This window comes from Nelumbo nucifera, chromosome 2 (genome assembly GCF_055504915.1).
Source record: "Nelumbo nucifera cultivar China Antique chromosome 2, China Antique-T2T, whole genome shotgun sequence".
NCBI classification, from domain to species: domain Eukaryota; kingdom Viridiplantae; phylum Streptophyta; class Magnoliopsida; order Proteales; family Nelumbonaceae; genus Nelumbo; species Nelumbo nucifera.
Genome location: NC_142650.1, coordinates 107,432,263 through 107,456,651, shown reverse-complemented (window position 1 = coordinate 107,456,651; position 24,389 = coordinate 107,432,263). Strand labels below are relative to the sequence as shown.

The 24,389-nt window shown below is 35.7% G+C and overlaps 2 protein-coding genes and 1 long non-coding RNA gene across 3 annotated transcripts; 2 read left to right on the top strand and 1 right to left on the bottom strand.

Annotated features, from left to right (window-relative positions):
• Positions 1 to 1,978: 1,978 nt before the first annotated feature.
• LOC104603449 (uncharacterized) lies at positions 1,979 to 2,838 on the top strand. Its single transcript, XR_736217.2, has 2 exons — positions 1,979 to 2,330; positions 2,657 to 2,838. It is a non-coding gene; the product is annotated as an uncharacterized LOC104603449 (long non-coding RNA).
• Positions 2,839 to 3,799: 961 nt separating this feature from the next.
• ABCG26 (ABC-2 type transporter family protein) lies at positions 3,800 to 9,496 on the bottom strand. Its single transcript, XM_088898916.1, has 9 exons — positions 9,048 to 9,496; positions 7,897 to 8,174; positions 7,517 to 7,672; positions 7,151 to 7,334; positions 6,783 to 7,061; positions 6,385 to 6,669; positions 5,960 to 6,244; positions 5,771 to 5,878; positions 3,800 to 5,518 (listed from the first exon to the last, which is right to left on the bottom strand). The coding sequence occupies exons 1-9, from the start codon at positions 9,252 to 9,254 to the stop codon at positions 5,249 to 5,251; spliced, it is 2,052 nt and encodes a 683-aa protein (XP_088755042.1). The 5' UTR covers positions 9,255 to 9,496; the 3' UTR covers positions 3,800 to 5,248.
• An 11,158-nt stretch (positions 9,497 to 20,654) lies between these two features.
• On the top strand, positions 20,655 to 24,172 carry LOC104603451 (bifunctional nitrilase/nitrile hydratase NIT4B-like). Its single transcript, XM_010267476.3, has 5 exons — positions 20,655 to 21,019; positions 21,169 to 21,348; positions 21,562 to 21,855; positions 22,647 to 22,928; positions 23,707 to 24,172. The coding sequence occupies exons 1-5, from the start codon at positions 20,881 to 20,883 to the stop codon at positions 23,880 to 23,882; spliced, it is 1,071 nt and encodes a 356-aa protein (XP_010265778.1). The 5' UTR covers positions 20,655 to 20,880; the 3' UTR covers positions 23,883 to 24,172.
• The last annotated feature ends 217 nt before the right edge of the window (positions 24,173 to 24,389 follow it).

Below are 24,389 nucleotides of genomic sequence, written 5' to 3'. Positions count from 1 at the left end.
GTAGTCAGTGTCCGAGCAAAGTATTCGTCCACCGTCTCCCCTTCTTTCATCTGCAACACCTCAAATTCTCTTCTCAAAGCTTGCAATTGAGCTCTCTTGACTCATGTTGACCCCTGGTATTTTTGTTTCATAGAGTCCCATATGCTCTTTGAACTCCCTTTGTCAAGGATTGTCTCCATGATAGTGCGATCAATAGCCTGAAAAAGATAATTTTTCACCTTTAGGTCCGTGAGTCACAGCGTCTCCATTGTTTCCTTTTGTGCCTCTGTTTGCATAGCTCCATCTTCTATTGTAGGAATTCCTGATTCTACCAAGTGCCAATACTGTTTGGATCGGAGAAGATTCTCCATGCGCATAGCCCAATGGTCGTAGTGACCATCAAACTGAGGAATAGCTGCTTGGACGTATTTATCTGTTGCCATCGCAAGGTGTTCCACTCGTTCTCACCAAGTGTTTCACTCTTCTCTCTTGTTAGGATACTGCAGTTCCTAACTTCTCTCAACCAGGCTCTGATACCAGATTGTTGAACTCTCAAGCTTTAAACAGAAAATACAAATAACTGGAAGCTCAAAAGCCCGTTTATTGAATGAAAGATACTGTGGCTTTATACAAGCCTTACAAAAACAGAATTGCGAAAACAGAGCCTAAAGACGTGGTCAATCTATTACAGGAATCTAAGCTAAAATAAAATCCTTCAAACCAGGAAATTATTAACAGAAGTAACAACTAAGATGGACTAAGTCAAATTGACTTTAGTCACCAAATATCCTAACATCTCTTCCTTACTCCCTTCCCCTATTTTTCACGACCACTTTGGTTAACTAACCGTTGCCACTGCAACTTCTGGCAGCGACAGTCTTCTTCCAAACCGTTCTCTCAGTCTCTCTCTGAAGAATAAGCGAAGGGGAATCACTATAATAGAAGTCCAGATCTGAAACCGGCTGAGGATGACTGTATCGCCTTCAACCTCCACGTCACAGTAGTGAAATGGCGAAGAAGATTCTCTACTTTGGCCTCCCTACTCCTAGTTTTCACGTCGCCAACCAGAGTAGCGTTTGATCATCATTTAGTTCGAAGGTAGACAATCCGTGATAAAAGCTCATTTGAAACCCCTGTTTATCAATTGTTCTTAGGCCAAAATTGCATTAGAGTACGTTGCAGTGTTCATCGGAGTTTACATCCTCTGCTGAACGGTGAGATCCATTTGAGCTCGTTTCATTTCTCCCAATCTCCTACTAGTATTCCACGGAAGTTGTTGCTACCCAAAAATCAAAAGCGTCTGAAACCTCCCCTGCAGCCTCAATCAATTCCAAGTCGGTATTTTGAACTGGCAAGCGTAATGTAAGGTTTCCCTACATTTCTCTTCCTTTCCCTACTTTTTCCTTCAAATCAAAAATAGCCAAATGACCATACTTCATCATTTTTTTTTTATGTAAAAAGCCCAAAAAAGAACACAATGCATAAGCAAGTGGGTGGTGTTCCTGCTTTAAATCGATCTGATCGGATTTGAATCGAGGCATATCTGAATCCAATCAGATAGAAATCCAATATGATCTCATCTTTTCATATTCGATAAGGATCAAATTTGATTATATACAAATGCCGGATCAGATCTTTTCAGATTCGATAAGGTGATCCGAATCCGATCCAATATTTCAAAATGGATCCTATTTTGTGAACTCTAACCGGTCAAAGTCTAGTAAGGGGTATCCGAATTTGGTAAAATTGGATAGGGCCGGATCATCATGATCCAATCCGTTTGCACCCCTAAAACAAAGGAAAAACTAAAAAAAATTCTTGCCCCGCCCCGCCCTTTCCCTCTGTGAGGGGGCAAACCGGTTGTAGTACGAGTAAGGTTTTACGGGTTGGATTTGATTGAACCCATCCATTCCTAATCATCCTTGACGTAGGATTTAGAAAGAGCACCTTAACCTAACCCGCGTAAATCGGCTTGAACCGTTAACTGTGGATCCACACACGTTTATGGAACTCCGCCCCGCTCTGAACAAATCGGATTTCCTATTCACTTTTTCTATCCACACTCTACCCGCCGTGAATTGCAGCCACACTTCTCTCTCTGGCTCTCATCCACACTAATTTACTGAGATTGATTCTACTGGATGTAACCTGGTAAAGATGTTGGGGATTTCTGTTTAAAAGAATCTCCTTTTTCCTTCTGTTTGGATGCATTAATCGGGTTATTATTGATTGGTCATTCTTGAAGTTATCTTCTCTTTCTCTTGAAACATGTTCTTAATGGTGTTGTCAGAAATCAGTCCACCCATATCAAATTCAAACCTCCAGCCTCGAACTCTGCAATCCCAACAAAGGTTTTCGTAGAATTTTCCCAAAGCTCGTATGCTTCAATTTGTTGTATTTAATTACCTGTAATCCATACTTATTGTGTTTCTAGCATATGAATTCAATGGGGTTATGATAAAGACTAGTGTTTAGTTTGCCTTTTAAATGATATTTAAACTGGTATTTGGTAATATATTGGCTGGCTTTGAGTTTGTTCTTTTTTTTTTTTCTTCAGCATTTGAATATGTAACTTAGATTATGGTTATGGGTTTTTGAATGAGATTCAGTAACAAAAACAGTATCAGCTACTTCAGGAGAAGGATTATGATTGGATGCTGTTATAAATGGATTTCAGGGCAAGGGTTTTGGAATATCCTGGGATGCTATGTATGCTAAAATTGAGTTTCAGTGTTCAAGGATATCTTGAAGAGTAATAGTCTTGGGTATTGCAACACAGATCATGGTAATGTCAGTTGTATTCTCTGTAAGACTGAAATTTTTACCATTTATTGGTAATGGTATGTTGTCCTTGGATCATGTTTGTACTTTGTATTATTGGGAATGCTTCCAGAATAGAATTCGCTACCACTACCAAACATACAGGTGGTGTAACAAACTTACAGGGCTCTCTACTCTTTAAAACCATTATTAACAGTTATGTTTTTGATCAATAACAATTGAAACTTTGTCAATTATATATGAAAAGAATGCTATACATTCTGCCTAGCACCCCTTAGGTTACCCTAGCTCTTTCTAGCCACCCCTCTCAAGTTCCTACCCTGGGAAATCAAACCCCAATATAACTGAGCTCTAGTTTCTCCTTATTTTGCTTATCTAACCCATCTGCCAAACTGTTAGCAGATCTTGGGACCCAAAGTTTAACTTGTACTCAGTTCTTAATCTGGTTTAATCTCCTTCCACTTTTAAATGCCTGAAATTTAGAGCTTTAACTAGTTTCAGTCCTTGTAGAATTGTCAATAGTTCTACCTTCCCAAGTCAAGTCACCAATGCCAATGGATCCATGGGTCCAGCATATCTCTGCTCACATTTTCTAGATACTCCCTCTATACCTGAATTACCTGGTTCCCTGAATTCTACCCATCAAAACTTAGTTTGATAAAGTTGGGGCAGGCGTGATTTTGTTAACAATTATTGCTTATAACCTATAACTCTAAGAAAAAGGAAAAGTAACACTGTCCTTGATCATAGTCAACATGAAAAGTCGGATAGGTTGTCCATGGAACATTTTTACCATCATGATAGCACAGAAGAGATAGCATTAGCTGAACGCAATAGCTGTTCAACAGGCTGTGGAACCAATGATAATGCCCCACATCAGTCATATGGAGCCCACAACGACTCAACTTTTCACTGTGGGCCCCAAGCAATTTTTGACTGGTGTGGGGTGTTATCATTGGTTCCACAGCCATCACGTTCAGATAATCTGAATTAAACACAGAACTCATGCAAAGATCTTCTATATGCTTTTAATTAGAGCAGTTCTTTCAGCTCAGAGAATAACCCAAAGAAATTCCTGAAATATTCACCCTTAGGCTATGCTTGGTTTGACAGAAAATTAGACAGAAACAGAAAGTTGAGGGAAAGTTCTTAACAAATTTTGTGAAATTCTTTAATAACTTTCCTTCAACTTTATGTTTCTCTCTTATTTTTTATCAAACCAAACACAAAATTAAAGAAAGAAAAGAAATAAGTAACTTTTGGTACTGGCAGGAGTTTTGAACCCAAGAAAACCACCAAGATGAAGGAGAAGACGATATGATGAAGAGGAAGGAAATAGAGAGAGATTATGCTGATTAGAGACTGTGGGAGTCCTTGAAAGAGGATGATTCCGGTCTTCTTTGACCCATTGACAACATGGATCCAATGGAATTATGATAAAGGACTTGTATTTAGTTTGGCTTCTAAAGAATATATGATCTGGTAATGTATAGATGGGCTTTAGATTTTTGCAACATTTGAATATGTAATTAGTTTATGGTTATAGGTTTTAGTCTTACGTGATTACGTGCAGTTTAGGTTAGGAGACAAATATCTAAGTGCATCATGGAAAACTCTTAAAGTCTTCCTCAAACAAAAGCTGATTAATTTAAGGTCTTCTCAACTATAGTTTTCTGACACCTTAACCCAAATGGAAGTTCCACCTTCCAATAAAGAAGTGCATGACAGGAAAACAAAGACCTTATGAGATGGAAGATTTACCGTATTTGTGGAGCACATAGAAGATGTGTCATTTTAAGCTCATGCTTCTTTCATTGGACATTTCAATGAGTAAGCCAAGTCTAGATACTAGATATGGTAGCCTGTAAGCAAACAAATAGTAGTCTTTTCTGAAACTCCTTACAGAACTGACCTTTTTTGCACCTTATCCCCTTGAGTGTAAACCTGAACTGCTCCTTCTGATAGACTCCAAAAGCGGCCAATAGCAGTGCAGAAGGGTTAGCAAGGGATAATTGGCTGGCTCAAAAACGACAACATTGGGACATGGCAGTTAGACATATATTGTGGGAAGTAGAAAGTTTAGCTAGGGAATTAAGAGTATTTTTCGCATGGACTTTGAGAACAATGAATAGCATGACATGCATTAGCTAGGCAGGAAGTGAGCAGAAGGGTTGGAGTTGCAGGAATGTAAAAATTGGAACTTTGGGTTAGCCATCAGTGCTGGTCTGTATCTTTACAGGTTCTAGGCAAATTTTCCTTTGTAATCAAACCTATTCTTTATACATTTCTTAATAAATCTGAACAGTTAAACAATAAGAAAGATAACAAGGGAATTCTGGTTTTGGGGGCCTGGTGCTGTTGTATTTGTTCCCTTATTTGGAACATTGTTTTTCTATATTTCTCTGTTAAGGAAATTTTCATTTACTGTTGCTGATACAAATAAGCACACAAATAGTTCAAACATCAGTCTGTTTCATGTAATAATCTATCAAAGATAACACATGTTTATTCTTCTGCGAAGGCAAACATAAGCACATAAACGATAAGCCAGTGCCATTGCTAGTAGAACCCAGACTTCTTTCAAGCCACCATTCAAGTTTACTGTATCAAATGTGGGTGAACTCTGTAAGCTTCGGCATCCACCTTTGTTTCCACATTCATATAATTGGTCTCCAGAGTATTGCACTTTTAATAGAAGACGAAATCCATAGTACATGAAGGATATATACTTCAACCACTGCATAAATGCTGGTATGTGCTGCAAAAAAGAATAACAAATAAAATAGAAAGCATGGAAGGAATTGGCCCTTAGGCATTTAAGGAATGGGGGATGATTTTTTTTAACCTTTAGGGTTTCAGTAGGCCAAGATAGAAATGAATTTTCATTGTTAGGTCCAAAGTTTTTGTAAGGGCATGGATGAAATAAATGGAAAACAACAGTAATAATGGAATTTTTTAACTGACCTAATAAGAATCAGAATGGTATATTTAAACAAGTATGATTGAATACCTGGACATAGTAACCTCCAGTGAGGAGAAACAACATTAGGACCAAAGAGGCAATCATCCCAGCTCTTTTGATGCTTAAAACAGCAGCACCAAAGAGTTCCCCTGCTCCCTAATTACAGAATTAGATCAGATTAGTTGTTGACTTGACAGATGATGATCCAGTTAAATTATTTGTAGGTTCTCTACTTACTTGGCTTGTTATTACAATTAATAGTACTGAGAATAATGTCATGAAGAAGCAAGGGACTGTTCTCTTGAAGTCAGCCATGAAATATAAAATGAGCATGAAGAATGTAGGATACAAAATATGAACCACCATGTCACACAGCGTGCTACATGCATAGTACACACTTAGTCTATACATGTCTGCTTTCCTTTCTTTTACCAAGTATATCTTCTCAAATGGGAAGACATACACTGCTCCAAATATTGACGATGATGTCCAGAAAATGCAGATGTAGAACATCAGACCAACCTGAGATGAAGGCATAAACTTCTCAGATAAGTACAGTTAAACTAAAATGGTAGTGGTTAGAAACAAGTCCAAATTTCAGCCAGTAGGCTTGCCCCAAAGCATCAAAACCAGATGACTAAGAAGTCCTGGAACAACAATACCTGATCTCTTAGTTGTGCTTCAGTTCCAGTTTTGGATTTCCACCACAGAAGGCCTAATAAGACTGCAACTCCAAGGGACTGCACAAACCTTAGCTTGTCAAAGTAATCTCTGTATCTCTCTCTAAATGTTCTCCTTGATAATATCATGAACTGCTCCCACCAACTCATGGTCCAATCCTTCTTAACTTGAACAGCTAACTGAAGGTGTTGTGGTATCTTCACCATGCCATGGTTCTCTGCTTTTTCTTTAGGTTCCACCCAGACTTTGTACTTCAATTGCACATACTGATAAATTGATATTTCATCACAAGATAAGCAACATTAATGTCCTTTAGTCACTGCTGTTGTAACTCATAAAATGGAAATGAAAAACCAAATATTATAGAAACTGAACTTACTTTAACCACGTCTCTCTCAAATTCAGGAGTTCCTTGAAGCATCACCAAGTCTTCTGGGACACTTATGTCATTAACTTGCCCAGTTGCCAAGTCTAACAAGAACTCTGCAGGGTTCATGGCTATCTGAGGTACAAACCTCAATGATGAGAAGTACTCCATGGATTCTCTAGCGTTCCCATAATACACAGGACATCCCTCTGATATGAGCAAAATCTTGTTGAACATGTGGAACATTCTACTTGAAGGTTGATGAATTGTAATGATAATTGTCCTTCCTGCCTATGGACCCATTGAGTGCAACCATTAGAATAGTCATCCTCCTCTCTAGCAAGCTTCAGTGCTAGGAAGTATGAAAGAGAAAATGTTACCTTAGCAATTCCTTGAAGAATATGAAGAAGCTTATTTGCAGAGGTGGAATCAAGGCCTGAAGTGGGTTCATCAAGCAACAACAATGAGGGATCCACAAGAATTTCATAACCAATACTAGTCCTTTTCCTTTCGCCTCCAGATATTCCTTTCACAAATGCTCCTCCTATCCTTGTATGGCGACATCTATGATGAAAAAGAGAGGGCAATCACAGTTACTCATTATAACTTGTAATCATGTAAATCACATCATACACATTCAAGCCTCATTTTCATCTAATTAATCTTAGACCTTATAACATGAGTGTTCATCACAAATTTTCAATGGAGAAATTTAGATCTAATTGCACTAGAAATCTCATACAAACCTCTCAAGGCCTAGTTCCTTCACAATCATATCTACTCTTGCAAACTTCTGTTGTTGGCTCATGTTGCTAGGAAGTCTGAGAAATGCAGCAAAAACCAAGGTTTCTTCCACTGTTAATTGAGGGAAGAGAACATCATCTTGGGTTACAAATCCAATCCTGTAAATTCAAGTGTTCTCCAGTATTATATAAAAAAACAGTCTTCATATAAAAGATTATGGTGAATATATATATAGTACAGTGATTGATTAAGTTAAACTGATAGAGTTGAGCTGGATCAGTTCATTTGGGACAGACCCCAAAGGTTGGAATTAAACTAATACACATGAAAAATAGATTAAATCATTGACCTGAGCTGAGAGAAGATTTCTAATTTGGCTAACCTCCTCTTAAGAGCCGGGTTATATGGAATGTCATTGTAAGTGATGCTCCCTTTAACATTTTCATGCAATCTTCCTCCTATTATCTGGAGTAATGTTGTCTTTCCGCTACCTGAAGGTCCCATCAAAGCAAGGACTTCTCCAGGGCCTATGCTTCCTGTTACACCCTTCAAAATGTGCTTGTAGTTCTCTTGATCCAAGTTCAACTGAGACATCATAGCCTTCACTGGGTTTCTGGAGGAAGTGTGCCTGTCTTTTACCTTATATTCCACATCTTCAAACTGCATAATAATAAAAAAGGAAAAGAAAATTCCTTATTAGACAAACATATCTTCATATAAACCATATTTTAAATAAGAGCAATTCTATGTAGAAACATGTTTCCTGAAACCAGTATGGCCAAAATACCATAGGGCTGTATCTTATACACTTGGGCTTTACATGTTGCAATACATGACTACTGTAGACGGAACCTGTCAATCTTGCATAGACAAAATGCAGTATTTCCATTCTCCATTTGCAACATTTACAGCCTATGGTTCTTTTGCAGTACTGGTACTGTGACAATATATTTATGTACTATAAAATTTATATTGTATTTGTACACACACACACTTGAAGCTTGCTTCTGGGAACTGTGGTCTAATCTCAGTTATTCCCATGTTTATTTATCTTTTGGTAAGGGTAGTTGCATGCTTCCACACATGAACTAAATAATGCTTGAAACAGTGTTTAAACACATATTGGTTTCGTTGCATGCTAGGCACAAAATGCAGCCCTTGATGCCATGTAAGAATGAATTAACAGGAAAAGAGAAGGTTTTATAGGATCATCTTTGATAGGGTGAAGTGAAGTTTGTGGTTAAATGGGTTGAAGTGTCATTTTTTTTTCCATGGTGCACTTTGTGTTAATTGCAGACTTAAGGTTGCATTTGCATAAGCTTTAGGATTTGTGCTTTCAGAGCCCCAACAAGCTTTGTGGTTTGGGGCATAGAAGTATATTGGCTTTACATTATAATGCTTTTAAAAGTAATCCTTACCAAAATTTTATTTTCTACAGCCCAAAGCTCAAAAGTAAAACCTTATCCAAACAGAGCCTTAATCAGCCACCCAAAAGAAAAACAAGGCAATTGGAATATAAAAATGGAATAATACCTTGAGATATATTGGAAGTGGGCGATCCTTGGTGGTGCTCAAATACTCAACATGTATCTCTATCTCTGAGTTAATGTTTGTTGAATGTGATGGGGACATGAACTCCATGTTATGACTAAAGCCACTGCTCCCAGTTATCTGCATGATTCCCACAGTTGGGGGAGACAACGCCATGGCTTCACCTTCTTCTTCTCTCCCAATTTCCATGGCAGAAACAAAGAAATCAAAGGTAGAGACTCAAAATCTACTCTATAGGAGTGGTATATTTAAGTCTATAATAAGGTGATTCAACTATAACTAACCAACAGCTTTCCTATATATTCCTTATCTTCTCTATTTTCAATATTTTGTTGGTTGCTCACATGTTTCCAGTGCCCAATTTTGGGACTAGAAAAGTGAAGGAATTGGAGATTGTTCTCAGTTTTCTCACCCACCCTTGGAACCATCTCTAACACACAAAAGGGCATGCCTTTTGCTACTAGAAAGTAGAAGCATGACAAGAAAATGACAATTTCTTTAAGGGGCATCTGGAAGCTGCATGATATTTAAATCATTTCATTTTGTTTTCATAGTATTTGAACACCATGATTGCCAGGAAAAACTAAAAAATTATTTGAATATATAATTGCCAGGAAAAAAGATAAAATGTCATAATAATTATAACCTTAATGTGATTTATTTTGAGGTAAAACTGTGACAAATTTGTGAGAATCAATTAATTAATACACTAATAAAGGTGATATTCGATAATTATTATTCTATTTCTCAAGGTTCTGTTTGTTTGTCATGCAAATCTGAACCGGATAGAAATTTGCACCCTGTTCAGATTTGAATCCATTTGATTTGCACAGTTGCACTCGTGCCTGATGCAAAAGTTTGCACTTTTTTGTCTCATCTGCATTCATTGGCAAAGCAAATGAAAATATCTCTGAAACTGGTGCAAATTTTGCATCACCTTCCTCCTTATTTATTCATATAAAGTGCGGACTTTATGGATAAATTTATTATGCTGGAAAGATACAATACGAGAATAGCTAGGGCTGAGCACTTGGTTTATCGGCAAATCTTTTGAGTTAGGTTATAATTGGTCACCTCTATGTCCTTGTCATTATTTACCATTATGTAATAGGGTTGAGCAAATGAGTAGTTTCTACTAGAATCAAATGGAATCAATCTCAAAGTGACCTTGAACCAACCCTACCCAATCTGTTTGAGGGTAGAGTCTGATTCCAAATTCTTGGAATTGACCCCCACTCAAGCCGATTTTAGGGTTTATGGGTTTATCCTACCCAAACAACCTGAATAAATTGCTTTGGAACTTAACTTGCCATGAAATAAATCACAAAACACTCATGGTAACAAAAACCATGGCCTCACTTGACCATTGAATCACTTAAGTGATATAACCAGTTTTCTTAAACTTAATATTTGGACGTGTATAATAAGTAATATAAAAGGTAATATTTAAAAAAATTTAAATTATAATGATAAGTTTTAAAATCATCATCATCATTATTATTATTATTATTATTAGGGAATGAGTGCCAGTACCCAAACTTTAAAATGATCTGAACTTTCATTTTGGGACAATCTAATACCTACCATTAATGGACGTCAGTTATCTATATCACATGACCTCATGTGCAATTCAACATTTTTAAAAATGTCAAAATTGCCCTTAAACACTTCTTTCTCAAGAAAATGAAACAGAACCCACATGCACTGTTCATCATCTTCTTTCTCAAGAAAATGGAGATCAGGACCAAATGCGCACTATTGGCTTCGGAACCTCGGCCGTGGGCTCAGGACCTGACGCTAACTTCGGCCTTGCCAAATGCTATGGGACCTTTCCTTGCTGGACTGTGTATTGTGCTACGCTGAGGCCCGTACCATCCTTCCCCGGTGTTTCCCCTACAACGGGGATCGCATCTTCTTGGATGGTTGCTTCATGCGGGCAGAGAACTATAAGCTTTTTCTAGGAGTTCACCGGTCCTAATGACCAGGCCGTGTGTGGGAATGCCACCCGGATGGGACAGAGGTTCCAAGAGCCGGCCAAAGACCCGAATAAGCTTGGCTGGACATTCCCAAAACAGGGGCAGAGCACCCAGAACAGTTATGTGAAAGCTTTTCTTCCCCTACCAAACTAACCGAGTATCAAATTAGAGCACTCAATGAGTCGCAGCAGAGAGTGGAGTTTCAGAGACTCGGAGCTTGGTTGGACATTCACAGAATATGGGAGCATCAAAAACCGAAATAGGGGAGTGTTTTACCGCTCATCCAAAATCCAAAACCGAGTGAAAAACCATTAATGTTTTCCGGCATGAATAATGTCTGCCAGCGTTATTCCGACATGAAAACAAGCCGACGACGTGCAAAACCATGCATAAAATGGGCAGAGATTTACCGGTCAGTCTCCCTGTTTTATGCTCATTTGGACATTTTAATTTAGGGAAACCATATTCTAGGGATTTTTTGCCATCAATGGACCGTCTTGGGTGTGAAAAGACGCTGAATATCTCCCCTACTGTGTTCGCTGGTTTGAGTGAATACTATATCAAAAAACGGGTGAAGAAGAAATAAAGATTCGAATAAGCTAACGAAATTCCATAAGAAAAGAAGAGGTAAATACTTGAGACACACAAGAAAATTTTAAAATTAAATTTAATTTTAAAGTTTAAATCTTTTGAACGATTGACCAAACAAAAAAATGACCCAAACCGATACAACTTGAGTGAGTCAGTTTTTACAAAAGGTTTATTGGTTTCAGTTGACCAACTCCCCAACCTGATTAAGTCAATTTGGTTGGTCAAATAGCTTACATCCGAACCGAAACAACTCATGAACATTCATAATTTCAGCTAAATTAATATGTCATCTCTGATAAATAACAATAGTTTAATATCCAATAATTATTCAAAATTTATAGCAAAAATACACAATTATTGAAAATATATTGATAATGGAAAAAATACAATAAGTACTAAAAATATATGAACTTAGTCAATAAATAGTTTAATCTCTAATAAATATTAATCAATAAGTTATAGTTAAAAAGACAAAAAATACAATAAATTAAATTTAAAAATTTCACTAATAGTAGTTTAATCTCTAATGATTATTGAAAGTTTTCTATTAAATAACAAAATGAAATAAATTTATACATAATCATTGAAAATATATTTATGACAAAAACAATAAATAATTACTGAAATACAATAAATATTAATTATAGAATATATAATTATATAATAAATACAGATTAAGAGTTTAAAATTATTATTAATAAATATTAAGTTTTTTGAAAGTTATTTTCTTGGATTATTACTTGATATAAGTGAAATAGCTATTTACAATATTATGTAAAAATATTAAATTATTATTAATTTCAATATTATGTTATAATTAATTTTCTACTTTTCCAAAATTTTTTAAATTTATTACATAATTTCTTTATTTAAACTATTTAAAATCTAGTTATGTTAAATATTAAGTTACTTAAAATACCCAATTATTTAAATACTTAAATAATATGTAAAATATTTAAATTTTAAAATATTAGTTATTTATGGAATTTAATTATCCATAAAATCATAATTTATACTATTATTACATAATTTCGTTATTAATTTTGTAATATATTAAATTATTATTAATTTCAATATTATGTTATAGTTATTTTTCTACTTTAAAGAAATTTTTTAAATTTGTTACATAATTTCGTTATTTTAACTATTTAAAATATAGTTAAGATAAATATCTAGTTATTTAAATATTTAAATAATCTATAAAATATTTAAATTTTTTTGTTATTTGAATTTTATTTATTTAAAGCTATTATATATTATTAAATGTTTGAAAAACATTTAAATTGATGATCTAGAAAAACATAATTTAAATTGTTAGTACATAATTTCGTGATATATTTTGTAAAAATATAAAATTATTTATTAGATAATTTCGTTATTTTAACTATTTAAAATATAGTTATGATAAATATTTATTTATTTAAATATTTAAATAATTTATAAAATATTTAAATTTTTTTGTTATTTGAATTTTATTTATTTAAAGCTATCACATATTATTAAATATTTGAAAAGCATTTAAATTGATAATTTGGAAAAAGCATAGTTTAAATTGTTAGTACATAATTTCGTGATAGATTTCATAAAAATATAAAATTATTTTTTTGTGTTTTTAAAGTTATTATATAATTTTGTTAGAATATTTAAATAATTCTTAGAATTTTTAATTGAAAGTTTCTTTAGATAGATATTAAAAAACAGGAGAAAATTTCTTGACCGCTTTGTTTTAGAAGATAATATATATATATATATATATAATGATGAGATTTTTTCATGCCTTCAATTCTCACAACAAAGTGCTCTTAAAAAAACAAAAACGTGTGCAAATGTTTCACGTGCGAAAAGGGCATTCACATCATTTTATGTTTAAACCACGGTTTTCAAAATCGGATCGGACCAAATGGTCGGATAAAAAAAACCAGGAACCAGTCAGGTGACCGGTTTTGTTTTACCCAGAACCGTTATTTCTCCAAAAACCATTGATTTGGTCAGCAAACCGCTGACCCGAGCTATTGAACCGTTCGAACCATTCAACGGTTTGGCCATTTTTTTGTCAGAATGGGTTGTCTGTTCGATTCAAACAGTTGTACTGTTCAACCCGGGAACCGGACCCTGACCAGTTTGTTGTCTATTTCGATTTTAGAAACCTAGGTTTAAAACACCTAGCACAAAAAAATCCCTAACCAATCATTTTCTGAACCTCCTTCTCTTGTTCTCCAATAGCTTTGCTCTTCCTTCTTCAACAATGCACCACCAACTGATCGATCGCACGAGTAATGCTATTCTTTTCATTTTTTTACACATTTTTTCTTCTGCTTTTCATGCCTTCATCATTTTCTTAGATCGTTTTCTTCTTTCCTCTCTATCATTTCGTCTTTTCCTCAATCATTTTCTCCTTTGTTTAGGCAAACATTGATGTCACTCCTAAGCTCTAATTGATTTCATCATCTATGACTGGTTGAAACTAGTTCGACAAACGTTTCACAGCTCTTCAAGACTTGGATAACTAGATTGTCAAATACAAAGAAACTAGTGGGGACCCGTGCGATGCACAGGATTTATTAAGAGAAAGCTAAATAATAAAAAGGGTTATATAATAAAATGCTCCTAATAGTTTCATGGATTTACTAAAATCTACCCTATAGTTAGCATTTTACTAAAACACCACTTATAATTTGCAATGGATTTAATCAATCTTCCATTAGATGATAGTGGAAAATGACAGTGTTGACCCTAATGTTCATTTAAATAAATTTAATAAAAATAAAAATACATTTTTTGCCCTTAATAAGACACAAGCAACCACTCTATTGGCTATATTTGGTCAATTTTGTTTTTTATACAAAAAAAGTGTTAAGGGTATTTTTAGAATAAAAAATCATGGGCCTAATGGCAAAACAAACACTCCTTAATGAAAGGTTAATTAAGTAAATAAATTGTAAAATATATGGGATGTTTTAGTAAAATGAAAACTATAAGGTAGATTTAAGTAAATATGTAAAACCATAAGGTGTGTAGGAATGGCAACGAGGTGGGGATCATATTCCCTGTCCCCGACCCCGATTCTAAAACTAACCCATCCTCAATCCTCGACGGGGATGGGTTCCCTGTGGGGACCCGAATCCCCCAAAATGTTTCATACAATAGTATTTTTTAAAATAAAATAAAAATTTTACTATTAATATCGGTGTTAAATAATCGAATTTTGTTAATATTAATTACTATTAATAAAGCTTGTTAAATCTGTTAATTCCTACGCACAGGCATGTATGATTTAAAATTTAAAACAATAATTAAGAGATGAAATTTAAACAAATGAAAATGAAAATAAAATATATTTATAGAAACCATAGGGAAGGTATTTGTAGCTCTCTTTGTTGATTGTTATAAAGCAAAATGATAAATATCATCAAAACATAATTAAAGACATTTCCAAGGAATACTATTGAATTTCCCAACAATTGCACTGGTTGTAATAGAGACTCTGATCCAATCTCCAACATCTTCCAGTTCTGCTCAAAAGCAAAAAGAAGAGCTCTAAAGATAGCTAGGAAGAACTAACTTGCAAAATGCCTTGTTTAACTTCAAAAGTTTCACCTGCAGCCATAATGAAATTCCTTAAATTAGAAGAAACCACAAAACCATATGCCCCATACTTCCACAATCTGAACCTGTAATTCATGAAATTTCTTTGGTTTGAATGTCCTGTCAAATACTTAGCGGTGCAATATAACATATTACATTAACTTCAAGACATTGCATCACATCATTGACCATTTTATCTCAACTTGATGCAACTATGAAATTTGATTAAATATGCAACCAGCTTCATACAAAACTCTCTAATCTCCAAGTCATCTGCTGTTGGTTTTTGCAGAGCCTAAGAGAGAGAACCTATAGTACTGTTAAAGTATAATATGATGTACTTACTAAACATCATGGTTTTTAAAAATGAATCGGTGACTGAACCGGTCAGGGGTCCAGTTACTAGTTTGAATGGTCCGATCATTCGACCCAAATAGTCAGTCCGTTCTGAAAAAAAAATAAAAAATTGAAAAACGGTCAAAACCGTTCGAATGATTAATCGGCTGGTTCAGCAGTTTGCTGACTAAAATCAACGGTTTCGGAGGAAAACGAAACCAATACCTAACCGGTTTCTGGTTTTTCGGTCCAACCGTCCAGTCCAGTCCGATTTTGAAAACCATGCTAAACATTGCCGCATAAAAAAAAATGGAGAACAAAAAAAAGGATAAGTTCATGTGTATGCCCCTACCCTACCAATGATTTTTTATGTGCATTAATTCAAGAAAATAAAGATTCAAAAGGAACAATTAATTAAAGTAAAATTTTTTCATAATTCTTCCTTACTGGAATTAACTAATTAATTTAACAAACTGAAGGGTAAAGCAAGGAACAAATTAAACAAAAGAAGGGTAGAACGGAAGGAATAAATTATAAGAAACTTATAGACTGATACCCAAAAAGCACAACAACGATATTAAAATAGCACTGAAGCACAATAATGATAACAATGCTAACAGAAATGCTAATTAAACCATAGGGTACACCACCACGCTCAAAGCTTAACAGCAACGGTATAAATCGTATTAGGAATCGAAAAACCAATGGTATAAAGTACTAAACACAAATACTCACCCACAGTCCGCAGAAACATCAACTTTGTTGAACCCACGATACAATGTCTCAAATATCACCTTGGTAAGTAAGGGACGATGGGAAGATACAGAGCAATGTACAAAGACGATGAGAAGTGAGGGACGATACAAAGCAAGATCGTGAAGCAGAGCAACAATAACTTAATTGAATCCACACCGTCTCAAATATCACATTGCGAAGTGAGGGACGATGGGAGAAGAAACAAAGCAAGATCATCGTGAGTGGTGTGTGTTTGTTTCCAGAGATAGACCGGATAATTCATCTTCTTAACCTGCATACATGAATAATGTCAATGAAGTCGCTGGCAATATGTCATAGAAAAATGGTGAGAAAATGAAAATACAGTCAGGATTAAGAGTCAAAAATGAGAAAAAGAGAGTGAAGAAAATAGTACTTATATGTCTGCGATTGAAAAATCGTAACCCAAAAAAAGTATTGGCGGTGAATGAAAAGACGATCACCCAAAAACCGAGAAAGAGGTTGATCATTCCAAAAGCGATCTAAGTCCAAAATCTGGACGTTCCAACAGAGAGGAAAGTGAGACAGCAACAGCGAAGCATGAGGAGGGAGAGAGATATGTCATTCTGATTCTTTCTCCGAGACTAGACTTGGTGGGAGGGCGGGAGACGTTTTAGAAGTTCAAATGCAAATATGTAGAGTACAAAATCTTATAATATTTTGTATGCATTTGCATTTGTATTCTTTCCAAACTAAGCCTAAAGATCCGACCACCCTGAAGATTCACAAATACAAGCCTTTTTCTTTTTCTTTATCTCAGGTTGCCTACTTACAACCATAAATGGTAAAATTTGTTTGTGGTATGTTTAATTCTACCAATTTGGCACTAATATATGCTACTTGGGTTGCGTTTGTTTGCAGTATAAATGTCGGTGTGATACATAAATGTACTCTGGTTCAGTTTTGCAAGCATTCGGTAAGCATTCATTTGTGTGACGATAATGATAGTTATCACTAGGACTGTACATGGGTCGGTTTAGTTCGATTTGCATATAATTTTTTCAATCAAACTGAACTGCTCAGATTGAAGTTTTAGCCAATCAAAACCAACTGAATGAGTATAATACCAACTTATTATCTGAATAAATGTTAATACAAGTCGTAGATTGTTACCATCTTGGAACTGGACCTTTAAAGCTTGTAAAAGAAACTTATAAATCAAATAAAGGTAGATCACTGAACCATCATCATTCAAAGGAAACTGGAATCGTGACCATTTGGCATTGTTCTCCCGGTTGAATAATGCATATATTCATAAAAGATGATGTCCAACCAATGCTTGAAACCAGTCGAATCACCAAATTTATTTTCTGGGGTTTCTCCTAGTTTCATGGGAGATCTTCTTGTAGACACAAAATAGTTGATTTTATTATGCAACAACTGGATTTCAGTGAAAAATGGGTAAAATACTTATTATACAACCAATGCTTGCATGATAATATTTCTCAAACAAATACACCAAATAATTCACATGAACTTGCAAAACCCTAATATCTCCTAATAGATGACCATTCACCTGGTATATGCTCATTTAACAGGTGTTTAATGTTGTTCCTAGTAACTGAAATCTTTGCATCTTAAAAATACTAACTTCTCTGCAACTATGAATTTTAAGGAAGAAATTCAGAGATGATAAAGTGAAAGATTGAGAGTGAGATAAAAGAATGGAAAGCAATATTCACAAATATGATTTGAATAGCTTTAAATTTCAGACTGTACTGTTTTATTTCTTAGACTCTTATGAGTTTCTTGGTCTTTTCCATCATCTTATTAATGCTCAATCCTCAAAAAGAGTGAACGATAGCTTTTGAATGAATACTTTTCTCAAAATTAGGAAGGGAAATTTGAAAAGTGCAACTTTTATATAAATTCTAACATTTTTTCGTAACTAGAAAGTAGGACAAATTGAAAAATTGGGAATTTTGAACATTGAAAATTGAACAATTATATTTTGCCTTTTTTAACTTATAGTCGGTTCAGTTCGGGTTGTTTTTGGTTTATAAATACATAAACCAAAACTGAACCGACCAATCGGGTTATGGATGTTTATAAACTGAAATTGAATGATATACTTTAAAAACCAACCATATCAGTTCAAGTCAAACCGGTTAGGTCGGTTTAGCCCTCCTCATGAACAGCCCTAGTTATCACAATTTTCAAGACATGTTTGCACTCACAATTGATACAAAGTTTGTATCAATTTTTGGATGCGAACTTTGCACTCATAATTGGTTAATATAAAAAAAATGTAGATTTCAGTCTTGGAATCAATTTTTGTACTCATTACAAAAATGAGTACAAAACGATGTATTGGCAACAAATACGGCCTTAGTTCATATTTGTTTTTGCATTGGATATAGCCCCTCATAATTTTGTTTTTTCCTTTTTATCATCTATGAAATGCCGAAGAAAAGCATGAGAACTTGAATTCATCGCCAACATCATTTTTAGATCAACATCTTGGTATTTCAACAACTTCCCCAACGAGTGAGTGGTCTTGGTATTTTTGTGTATTCCTCATTTAAGTTGCAAAGAAACATTGGAAAGAAGAAGAAGAAATAACTAGTGCCAAATGCCTCACTCTTTGTTCTTTTGGGGGGGAGGGAGAGGGGGAGGGGGAGGGTAAAGAAAAAATAGATTCCATGGGCAGATACTAAAGTCGATCTTGAGAGTGTAGGTTCGGGTCCAGATGTGGTAGGCACGTTAGGTAAGCATAATGAGTGGACACGTAATAGTTGTGTGACACATGTTGCAGTTAATGCCTTTCAACCAAACATTTTTGTTCCGTTAGACAGAAATTATCCATTATTTTATTATCTTTGTCAAAATAATTAAAAAAAACAATGAAAAAGAAAAACGTAAATAAATCCCAACTCTCGACATGTTTAGGTTTTCCTTTTTCATTGCTTTTATTTTTAATTATTTTGACAAAGATAATAAAAGAATGGATAATTTCTATCTAACCGAGCAAAAATGTTTGGATGAAAGATACATTAACTGCGACATGTGTCACACAGCTATTACCTGCTCACTCATTGTGCTTACCTAACGTGCCTACTACATCCGGACCCGGTAGGTTCTAGTTCCAAAAACCTAGTGCCTTGGAATTGAACCATGGGCACAATTTTTTGTTGTGAGAAGAATCAACCTCATAGGTGAGATTTTGCATTTATACTGTCTTTGGTTTGAAGGAAAAAGTAGGGAAATGAAAGAAAATGTAGGATAACCTTTACAAACCTTATATAGGTTTCTTTACATTTCCCTTACTTTTCCCATCTTTTCCTTCAAACCAAACATAACCTTAGAGGAAAATTGACAAAATGTGTTGGAATAATTTTGCCCATTTACAATGACATTTTAGGTGTCTAGATCTATTCCTCACGGAGTGCTCCTCAGGGCATGTATTATCTACACACTAAGCTTTGTTTGTTGTAATACAAACGTCGAATCGGGGTATTTATGTACCCTGATTCGCGTTTGCAAGCATTTGTTTCATATGTAAAAAAATAATGATTACCAAATCAAAAATGTATTTTCTCACACTTTTGTACTCTGAAAAGAAAGTATTACTATACTTATTTTTTGGATACAATTTGTGTTCTTTTTGATAATTAATTTTTTTACCAAAGTTAAGGTATTAGAGCATGAGCATTTAATGATGGACCCACCTTTTGTACCAATTTTAAACAAACAAGATGAGTGTAAAAACGATTTAAAATGTGAACCATATTTACATTCATGAACTAAAAAAAGGGTAAATATATAGTGTATATATTTACGTTTCCACAGCCTTAGGGGCATTTTCCCTACTTGTATATTATTCAGGGGACCGGGAGATTCCAATTCACATTTTAGGATCGTCGTTTTGGCTTGGGACTATTCGTTCAAATCGGATCCATTCACTAATTGCTTTCAAATGTGTAAAAATAGCTCCAGTTTTCGGGTACTATTCGTGGGACTGGTTGGATTGAATGAGCATTCGATATTCCATGGGTCGGGTCGTTCAAAACCCGTACCAAATACAACCCGTTGACATCGCGTGCTCACTGTTTAGTACTTCTCCTTCAGTTGTTTGTAGTGGATCCGAATTTCCAAGTGGGCCATTAAGGTCTGTCACTGTGACACTGTCATCCTCCCTCCGTGATTTTTTTTGACGGCATCATCGAGTGACCAATGGTCTGGTGCTTCCCTTCGACGACCACGAAGTTGGCAATGACCATCGCCTGCTTCACCGCTGCAGCCTCCCTCTTCGCCGCCGGTGTTCGTCTCTCCTTCCTCAGCATCGCCCCTCAGCAAGCTCGAATAAAGTCTCGTAACGATTTCATCAAAGACTGTCTCATGAACAAACACGGCCAATAGTAGTAGTAGTACTTGAAGACTAGTAGTTGCTCGGACCAACAAGTGTTTGTCGTTTTGCTTCTTCCACTCATCTCTTCAACTCAGCCAACCGACACCCCCCCCCCCCAAAAAAAAAAAAAAAAAAAAAGCCAAAGAAGAGAAAAAAATCCCCCTCTTATCAGCCACAAAAGCAACTCGAGGGATAGCACAAGCCAATGGATTTAGTTCCCTCTCCCGTCAACGATGCATCCACCATCGCTGAAGTCGACATGGGTTCGGATTCCTCTGCTCTAACAGTTCGAGCCACCGTCGTTCAGGCCTCGACCGTCTTCTATGACACTCCCGCCACCTTGGGTACTCCTTCCACCGCTTTCTTTCTTTTTCCAAAATGAATTTGGATTACGGTGTTAGTATACAACTGTTGCAGATTCGTACGAGAAAATCGTGAGTCGGAAAGAAGAATGAAGAAATTTATGTATATCTTATTGTTGTTGTGTGAGCAGACAAGGCAGAAAGGCTGATTGTAGAGGCCGCTGGCTTGGGTTCGCAATTAGTTGTGTTTCCTGAAGCATTTATAGGCGGTTATCCGCGTGGCTCCACCTTTGGTGTTACCATTGGTGCTCGTACATTCAAGGGCAGAGAGGAGTTCCGGAAGTATCATGCAGCTGCAATCGATGTACCTAGTAATGTTTCTTTCACTTCTTCTCAGGATTGGAGAGATGAGTTCCTGAAGCATCAGGAGCCTTCAATCGATGTGCTTGATTACTTGTTGTTTAACTCATCGGACATCACAAATGCTTTGAATGAAGTATAGAAATTTGATGAAATTCCATGCTAACGTGAATTATTTAACGAATTTTTCATGGACATGTCTTGAATGTACACTTCTTCCGCAGGTCCTGAAGTTGAGCGATTGGCAGCGATGGCTGGGAAATATAAAGTTTATTTAGTGATGGGGGTGATAGAGAGAGATGGGTACACACTCTACTGCACAGTCCTGTTTTTTGATTCACAGGGACTTTACCTCGGGAAACACCGGAAACTCATGCCAACAGCTTTGGAACGTATAATATGGGGTTTTGGAGATGGATCCACAATTCCAGTGTATGAGACTCCAATTGGAAAGATCGGTGCCCTTATTTGTTGGGAAAATAGAATGCCCCTATTAAGGACAGCATTGTATGGTAAAGGTAAAAATCCGAAGGGTTGAAATTTCTTTTACTTTTGAACAACTCCCTTTTTTTTTGGCAAGACCTGTTTTTCCATCAACTTGTTCTTGTTATGAGATCATCTTATCTTCTTCTCCTTAAGATGCTAGATTATTTTCTTATAGGGACTGGATTGGGTCTAGGATGCATATTCACAGGATGATCAGCCATTTGATCCCCAGCATGCAGCACCAGACCCAGGCTTTTGACTTTATTATGTTTTTGGAGTACAGGGTTTTGTTCATGTCTCCTAGTCGACTTGCTTGTTCCATTAGAATATACCATCGATAGCTTTCATACAGAAGATCTCTTTGTCCAAAATTTAAACTGAACGGATGATTCAAATTACCTGATGGCATCTTCTTTTCAATACTAAGAACATATGGAGCAAAGTATCCCAAAATAAGATAGAAAAAAAAAACCAAAACATTTGAATTTTGATTTTAGCCAATTTGGGATGCAACTGGGGATCCATCTGACAGGTACTACAAATATGCACTGTGTTTAGTAGAATTCAGGGAAGATGCAATTGAGCATTTTGATGCCATGACATAAATAGATAGTCCTGTTCTGTGCTAGTTGTGATGTTCATCCATAGATGATTGTCAAGCATTCGCAAACTACCCTGATGTGCTCTGAGATTAAGGGACTTGTAACTTTTCCATGTGTTTCGGTATTCATGGGCCATTTCATTTTTTTTCCTTTTTGATTCCATTCTAGAACATAGACCTATTTTCTCCTTATCAATCTTACAAAGTCCTTGATTTTTCTAGGCATCGAGATATATTGTGCACCTACAGCTGATTCCAGGGATGTATGGCAGGCATCCATGACCCACATTGCTCTTGAAGGTGGATGCTTTGTTCTATCTGCAAACCAGTTCTGCCGAAGAAAAGATTACCCATCTCCACCAGAATATGCTTTTGGAAGTATAGATGAAGAACCATCTCCAGATTCTATTGTGTGTGCTGGAGGCAGTGTCATTATTTCCCCATCAGGGGCGGTTCTGGCAGGACCAAATTATGATGGAGAGGCCCTCATCTCTGCTGATCTAGGTATGGTTATGTTAACCCTCCTTTCGATTTGTAGAAATAATTAGAATCTTGTTGCAGTACCGAAAAACCAAATCGAACCAAAACTGAACCAATGGACCAGTTAACCAATTGGTTTTGGTTCTGTTTCAGTTCACAGTTTTTCAAAAACCAATGGTACCAGTTCAGTTTAAAAAAAAGGCCTCTAGTCCACATTAGAGGATGTTTTTTTGATAAATGACCACATTAGATTTTTCCCTAAACATACTGTTTGACATACTGGGTTGTGAAGATTTTCCATGTGCTCATCCTTTAAAGTTCCAACTCTCCACTTTGAATGCATTTAGTTCTTTGGAGAAGAAGCCCTTTCACATATCTGACTGTCGTATGAGAATAGCCTTAACATGTTATTTAGGGCAGTTCTTGAGTCAGGAAACAAGAAATGGGTATATTCATTGTTTTTAGGGCTTCCACATCTGAATTTTTATTAGATCTCCTTGTGCTGAACCCTTCTTTGCTAGATTATCTTAACATTTTGCATTAGGAATACATTTTGTGAAATGGTAGAGAAGGTATATGTATAGTAGATGATTATCTGATAAAGATGATCCTTTCATTGGAAAATTGTAACTTATAACCATGAAACCATGCATCTTGGGTAGTTGGGTATGCTCTTCATTGGGTGGTGGAGAGAGCATCTTTCTTCTAGCTGGCATGCATTGATTGTTTCTACTGAAGTACCATGCTGTTCTACATTGCTCTGATCAATGAAATCTCAATTTGTTTTTCAAATGTTATGTAGATCTTGGAGAAATAACACGGGCAAAATTTGACTTTGATGTGGTTGGACACTACGCAAGGCCTGAGGTGCTGAGTTTGACAGTGAGAGACCATCCATCTATTCCAGTTAATTTCACATCCGCTGAGAAAACAGAAGGCTCTCAGAAATCAGTGACCTCTAATTCATTGCATACATAAGATTTATGCAGGGAACATCTCATCATTCCTCGCATTTTGGACCTCCAAGTGATATGGCTTTCTAACAATCTCATTGACCCTCAAATTTGGGCCAAATTTTTGGAGGTTAGTCATAGGCCAAAACTAGTTTAGACTTGATGTGGTTTTGATATTATTGCTCTTCATATCTGCTATAGCATCCAGGTATTCTCCAAGCCTTTTCTTTGACTTGTTACCTATAAGACCATTCAATTCTATTTTGTGTATACATGATTCTTCTATGCTATCCTTCTTATGGTTACTGTGGTTTAACAGAGTAATATATCTAATTTATCAAAAAAAGAAAAACAAGTAATATATCTAATTAACTTACACAAAAAGGCAGCACCCTACAATTAGATATATCCTGATTTCTCAAGAACAAATTTTCCCACCCAATTCAATACTGTTAGTCTTGACTCTACACAATGTCTTTACCCTTTAAGTAAATAGCATATGATATACTATCTTTGTTTATCCGTATAGTCA

What these genes read in the sequence shown, in the direction of transcription:
- ABCG26 (XM_088898916.1), bottom strand. Translation starts at nt 9,254, where the DNA reads ATGGAAATTGGGAGAGAAGAAGAAGGTGAAGCCATGGCGTTGTCTCCC. An exon ending in CACTTCCAATATATCTCAAG is followed by an intron (nt 8,175 to 9,047) that starts GTATTATTCCAT and finishes ATTATTATGCAG; the next exon opens with TTTGAAGATGTGGAATATAA. An exon ending in AACCCGGCTCTTAAGAGGAG is followed by an intron (nt 7,673 to 7,896) that starts GTTAGCCAAATT and finishes TTGAATTTACAG; the next exon opens with GATTGGATTTGTAACCCAAG.
- LOC104603451 (XM_010267476.3), top strand. Translation starts at nt 20,881, where the DNA reads ATGGATTTAGTTCCCTCTCCCGTCAACGATGCATCCACCATCGCTGAA. An exon ending in AGCTGCAATCGATGTACCTA is followed by an intron (nt 21,349 to 21,561) that starts GTAATGTTTCTT and finishes CTTCTTCCGCAG; the next exon opens with GTCCTGAAGTTGAGCGATTG. An exon ending in GACAGCATTGTATGGTAAAG is followed by an intron (nt 21,856 to 22,646) that starts GTAAAAATCCGA and finishes TGATTTTTCTAG; the next exon opens with GCATCGAGATATATTGTGCA.